This window comes from Limulus polyphemus, unplaced genomic scaffold, assembly GCF_000517525.1.
Source record: "Limulus polyphemus unplaced genomic scaffold, Limulus_polyphemus-2.1.2 Scaffold1522, whole genome shotgun sequence".
Classification (NCBI taxonomy): Eukaryota; Metazoa; Arthropoda; class Merostomata; order Xiphosura; family Limulidae; genus Limulus; species Limulus polyphemus.
Window position 1 is genome coordinate 17,791 of NW_013667132.1, and position 6,750 is coordinate 24,540.

General features: G+C 33.0%; 1 protein-coding gene across 1 annotated transcript in view; it reads right to left on the minus strand.

Annotated features, from left to right (window-relative positions):
• Positions 1–6,750, minus strand: part of LOC111086888 (neural cell adhesion molecule 1-like) — a gene marked incomplete at its 3' end in the record, with an annotated part of 164,186 nt that overhangs the window by 16,624 nt on the left and 140,812 nt on the right. The window contains exon 3 of the mRNA XM_022391574.1: positions 4,645–4,755. Coding sequence (XP_022247282.1) covers positions 4,645–4,755 — 111 coding nt within the window. The remainder of the gene's footprint in view (positions 1–4,644; positions 4,756–6,750) is intronic.

Sequence of the window (6,750 nt, forward strand, 5' to 3'; positions counted from 1 at the left end):
CAACGTTTCGACAAGGTTTTGTCCTCATCAGGGACCTGATGATGACAAAAACTTGTTGAAACGGTGTACATTTGCTGTTATATTAAAGTTTTTCTTCATTACCCATTCAAGCCGTCTCCAGCCATTAATTGTTCAATCTGCTTTCCACTATAAGCCGTAATAGCGTGATTTATTTGTTATTGTTGTATCCTTAGTAAAGACGCGAATTAAACATTAACTAATGATTGAAAGCATTAACCTATGGCTTCCAAGAAGATTCGATGGGTATTGCTGTAACATCCAAGAAAATGGTGGCGTACATGCATAGAGTGTACAACATGAATCAGAACTTTGAATAGGATTTTGAATGCTCCATTCACTGATTTCAAAATATTAATTTTATATTAGTTTCATCAACAAGCATGTAAAAGTATATATTATAACAGTCTTTAATAATTTTATGTTAAATGTTTAGAGCTTCAAACTGAGTTTTTATTTCTTTTCCTCTTTACAAAATATTTTATTCTCTTTTCTCTTTAATCATCCCTGCACAACTAGGTTGATTCTTTGTTATTCGTGTCAATGAGTAAGTGTATTTTATATACGTGGGTCGTATGTATTGAAGTGTAAACATGGGAATGTCGAACTGAAGGGCAAGTTCGCTCCTAGAATTATTTCACATTTTCTAATTATATAGAAAGAAAACTGGTAAATTAACTTGAAACGTCTAAAATACCTAATTTCGCTTGTTCAGTTTTGTAATGGTAGTGCCATGAGTGTTTAATACTTTGGTCTGATATCTATGTAATGTTTTATTTTTTGTCTTACTTAAATAATTACTTAGATATAATGATAAGTTTTAATGCAAAATCACCTGAAATATATTGTATTCCATAATCACCGAGATGTTGATTAACGTTATTCAGAAACTTGAACTACAATACGCATTTATGAATACATAAATAAAAATAAATTAAAACGCAAAATAAAAACGAATCTGATAAATATTTAAGACAAGTAAAACTCTTCAATGTTTTAAGAATAAAGTAATAACACTAAGTTTCATATGTTCCTTTGTGGTAAAACATTCCTCACTACGATCTGTACATGAGCGTACGTATTACGTAAACAATATTCTTATATCTCTGATATGTTATAACCTCTTTACTAAACAAGTTGTATAAGTCACTGCTACGCTAATGTCATTAAGTCACGATCTTAGTGTATTGACACTTGAGCCACTCTACCTCCAATATAATTAATACAAAGTTTGAAAATGAAGTCAACATCACGTTTGTTATAATTCATGAAACCTGTGAAATGTTTCTGCAAAACGATAGATGCACATTATACAGAGAAATTAGTAAGTTATGTTAAAACGATTGTGAATATCAAATTAGCAAGTGAAAGGACAATCACAGCCGATATACAATTGAGGTGTAACAACATGTGTCAGAACTACATTTTGACATTTTTTGGCGCTGCGTATGTAGTGTGATGCCACTGAAAAATGATCGCTTTTGAGAAAGTCATTTAAAACGCTTTCCGATGCAAAACGTTCGTAAACTCAGATCATAGAAAATGTGTTCAGATCAGACATTTTGAATTATCAGCACTTATTTGCATTGGAAAACAAAGGCACATGAATCAATTTGGAACACCAGGACCACCAGGAAAGAGACTATAAGCATGCCATACTCCAGCCATAGTAGGCAAAGTGTAGATCCTTGTAACAGCTGAGTATGCATGAACACAAATGTCAGTGGTAAAAGCCATCCACGTGCTCCAGGCAACAGTTTGCAATATAATCGAAAAGGAACTCCTTGAGGAAAAGCAACACAAGTCACGTGTACACAGGTTGCTTCAAAGAGGTATTCGTTCAACCAGTGAATACCTCAAATGTCATTCCGGTCAGGTCGCTTCACTCGGCGCCTATAGATTTATTCTGCGATCGGACTGTTGAAACGAGCGAAAGGAAAACATCGTCATCGTACACTAGATGGACTATGAAAACAAGCAGGGAAAATAGCGCGCTTTGGACTTGACGGCTTTATGATAGAGTTTTTTGTTTTGTTTTTTGTAATGGACTGCAGGGCTATTGTCAAAATGACGGTCGTCAGAAAGAGCATGACATGGGCTGTAACTGTTTTGATGAGGCTCCAGAGTCATTTAGATATAACATACTCAACACCTTTACAAGGTATATAGCCTAAGATGTAGTGAACATTTATAGGTAATACGGCATGACCATCTGAATATAGTTGGGGATGCAGTAGAATACATACTTGATAACTTCATCTTAATTTTATAGAATATTACACAGTTAATCTTAAAAGGTAAAGAGTAGGTTTAAGCAATTTCATTATTATTATTTAGTTCTAATGTTACATTTTAGAACAAAGTTACACAATCGACTATCTGAGCTCTGTCTATCGCGGGGAACTGAACCCGGATTTTAGCGTTGTAAACACGTACTGCTGACCCACCGATGGATTAGTATATAGATGAATTGTTCACAAACGGTATACTCAAGGAAGAAGAGTGTGTTGAAATAATACAGCTGTAAAAAAATTGAAGATAAAAAATCTGTTTCATTTTCCTCAAAATGATGTTTATTTCAGTAGAGTTCTTGTCGAAAATTACAGTTACAATAGTGAGGAACAAAGCACACATAACGAACATCAGTACTTTGTTAAATATTTCTGCTACAACAAATAAAAATATCTGTAAAACACTAAAAACAAAAAGCATGTCATGGGTTGATATGTGCCATTAGATTTTTACTTCGAGTCCCTCCCCCAAGACGAAAAAGACTTATAAATGTTGAAATTTGACTGGAAAAAATACTTGAAGCTATGTAGTTTTTGAATTTAGATTTAGAAATAGATTTATAAAGTAAAATATCTGTTATCTAATGTGAAAAAGGATTTTGATTAATAAAGGTTATTTTATTTTTGTTGTTTTTGTCTGTGACAATCGATTTGTGCTGTATCGCCGTTCACTTCTATTTTATTCATCCGCGCGAAACTTTTCGCGCCCTTATTTATTTGTTTGGTTGTTGATAAGCACAAAGCTACACAATGGGCTATCTATGCTGCCCCCACATGAAAAATTGAAACCGGCTTTTTAGCATTATAAGCTTTCAGACTTACCGTTGAGGCAATGGGAGGCACATTTGTCTCATACAAGCAATTTGCTGTTAACCAATTGAATCCTGCTTGCTTATGACTAATGGGATTATGATTTATGTATGTGTAAAATTATTTAAGAGTACAAAAGTTATATTCTGAGAAAATATGTATCTTCAAATGTAAACTATTCGGAATTAAAATTTAGTTAATTTAATATGTCTGAAAGAGAAACACTTTGCAAACAAAAGTATTTAATAAAGAGTCTTATATCTGCGATACATACTTATAGTCAGTGAAGATGACGCTATAGGCGATTCTGTTCTATACTTTAGTCAGAATACCGCCAAGATCCTTAAAATTAAGGCAGTGACGTAACAGGCGTCCTGAGATATATGTACACATATATTCATTTATTTGCTATGTACAGTGCATCTACATTTCTTTATTGTTAAACAAAAACCTGCAGAATGGGTTTATGTGTGCTGTGCCCACCGCAGGGATCGCACTCCAAATATTTAGCGGTATCAGACCCCCCCAACCTTAACACTGAGCCATTGAGAAGCAAGTGTACATAATTGAAGATTGTATAAATAAGTTGCATATATATCACAGTCTGGCTGTATACATCATTTACATTATTTACATACATATGAACACATGTGACTGGTCGCACTTTGAGCGTTGCTCTACTCAGAAGTCTTATAGTTATTCTTATTCAAATTAAACTTTTGACATATACATTTTTATAATTCTAGTGATATGTATTACATTAAAAAAACAAGAATACCAATGCAAACTGTAACTGAAACATGTTAATCTGCTGAATAAACAGAAACATGATAGGATTTCCATTCTGAGCTATTTAATATAACCGTTCACTGCTGACCAAATTATGAAAGCACACACGTTGTTGGTCTCAAGTTACGATTTTCGGTCTCACATACTCCCTAAAGATATTGAATACTTTAAGTATGTTCTCACTTAGTACATCACTTTTGTTAGAATTAAAAGTCCGGTTCATCTAATTGAAATTAAACGTACTATACTTTAGAAGACATTGAAGACTTTAATTTGTTTGACTTATTTGTTCATTAAACAATTCATTCTAATTACCATTTTTTAAATTATTAACCATAAAATGATTTTGAAAAGAGATCTAGGCCCTGGTGCCATAGAAGTGAATTTTTTGGAAATCTATTCTATAGAGGGCACCGTATATTTATTATGCAAATTACACACGTGCAATTGCTGGTATAAAAAAAATGTCAATGAAATTTTCTGTGTTTCTTCTGGTCTCCCGAAGATGGTGGAACTTTTCTACCCAAGCATATAGTTTTTAATTGTATATTCTACTTTTAATTTTATATTGTAAATGTTTTTACTTATTTGATGAAGATTTTAATGTTTTGTGTTTATATACTTTTAGCCAGTTTGTTATATAGAAATAGCTTCCTTAATTTTTCTTACGTTTTAGTTCTGAGTTACACAGTTAGTTTATTTTTGATCGGAAGCTATTAGCTACTGACTTACTCACCTCCCACGGACTGACAGGTTAATGTTAGTGAAAGACCTTCGTTATATGGGCCTATAACGCCTGACAACCTCTGGTTCTTCTCATCCAGGATCACAACTTCAGAGGGCGGTTCTAAGGGAAAAATATTATGTAGTTAGGGAGATAGTTTTATGAAAGGACATACATACCTCATGGTTAATGTCTCAAATATCAGCCCTGTAGTTGACTGTAACCCTGTGTTACTTTTAATCACACAAGTTTGAATATATGATACGTAACAATGAGTATTTATCAAGACTCGTACTTAAATAAAATGTTTTGTGTGTTTTAACCACTCAAAAAGTTTGAATATATAAAACGTTATAATGGGTATTTAACAAGCTCCGTAGTTTACTAAAACATTTTGTATGTTTTAATCACATAATATGTTTGAATAAAGCATAAACGATAAAAAAATTACGTTGTTTCATGCCTGTGTTATGTAAATATTTATAATCATAGCAAAGAAATAAGCAAATAATTAGATATTACAAAGTCTGTTAACTGACTTACAAATAGACATAGAGACAGATTTATAGCTAGTAACACAATATACTAGAAGATCAATCGAAATGCAAGGGAAATATATAGACTAAAACATTTATAAGCATATGGAAATCTTGAAATACAAGAAGGCATTCATAAGGATGAAGAAACAAAGAGATGGATATACCAAATGTCAGATCGCTAAATAAGTGTTCGAAAATGATTAGTATATTGCGAACGACACTACAGTAACAGTTACGAACTTACGGTTTGTGGTCTATGTTTGTTCTGTGGCTAGTAGAGATGAAGTTACCTATTATATTGCAAGGACAATATAGTATATAGTATGTAAAAATCCCACCATTTAATCAAAAAGTGGAACCGACAATTTCCAGAACGATGGATTATTCCCCTTGCTAGTTCGGTCGTCATACATTGCACCCTTGTATTTTTCGTCTAGCGTTGTATGAAAGACATCGTCTACAGGTAAAGGTGACTGATCTGGGAACAATATGTGAAAGAATCGCCGGTGCAATAGCTATTGTGACGCCCAATATTCTAGCCAACGTATGGATGGAAATCGGATATCCACCCAATATCTTGAGGACCACAAACGAAGCACAGGTAGAGGTGCAGTGATGATAAATGGTGTGTGGAAAAAGCTGCATACATATGTCTTTCCTTTACCACAAGTTGTAAGTCTCCAACTGTTACTGTGTTGTCGTGTAATACGTAACATAATTCTTTGACATCCTGTATATATATATTGAATAAACTTCTCGCTTTAGAAATCGGACATAAATCATGGCAACATCAAGGTGGAAATGTCCTGTCTCTTCCTATAATACAATTTCTAGGAATTAAATGTCATTAATTTCAATATTTTCTCCCAAAATTTATAAAACAGGATTAACAGAGTATCTCATAACTTATCACCGAGATAACTACTTGTCATCACGATAAATAAGATGTTGGGAAGAAAAATACGGAACCAAAAAACATGACAGATTAATTCAAAGCTGTCAGACCTAAATAGGAAGTTCACTGATACGATAGAATTCATTCGGCCTTCTGAGAATACTTAACAATAAGAGAATTAAGTAAAGTGTGCGATCTACAGCCAGTAAGTCTGGCGATAGTTCTTCACACATATATATGGAAGCGAACATCCTAGTTAATGGAACAATACACATACCTATGTTTATAGTGAAGCAGTAAAAGTGGTTTAAATTTCTGTTTATAACAGTCAAAGTTGATGACAACTGCCATCTTGTTTAAGAAGAAACTGGAAATATATTTTGAAATGTTTGCATGTTACGCCTCTTTTACAAACAATGACATTAGCTCCGTGTACTATTGGTACTAATAAAGTGGAGGACCATAAGTATATTCCCTACAGAGCAATATTACAGTTTGATCTAAAGTTCATAAAAGTTTATATTCCTTACAAAGCAATATTACAGTTTTATGTAAAGTTCATAAAAGTTCATATATATATATATATATATAGAGAGAGAGAGAGAGAGTTAGAAAACATATAATAAAGTACTTTAAGGTAAAAAACGTGGGAAGTTTTACATCGTTAAGTAGGTCTTCTTCAAG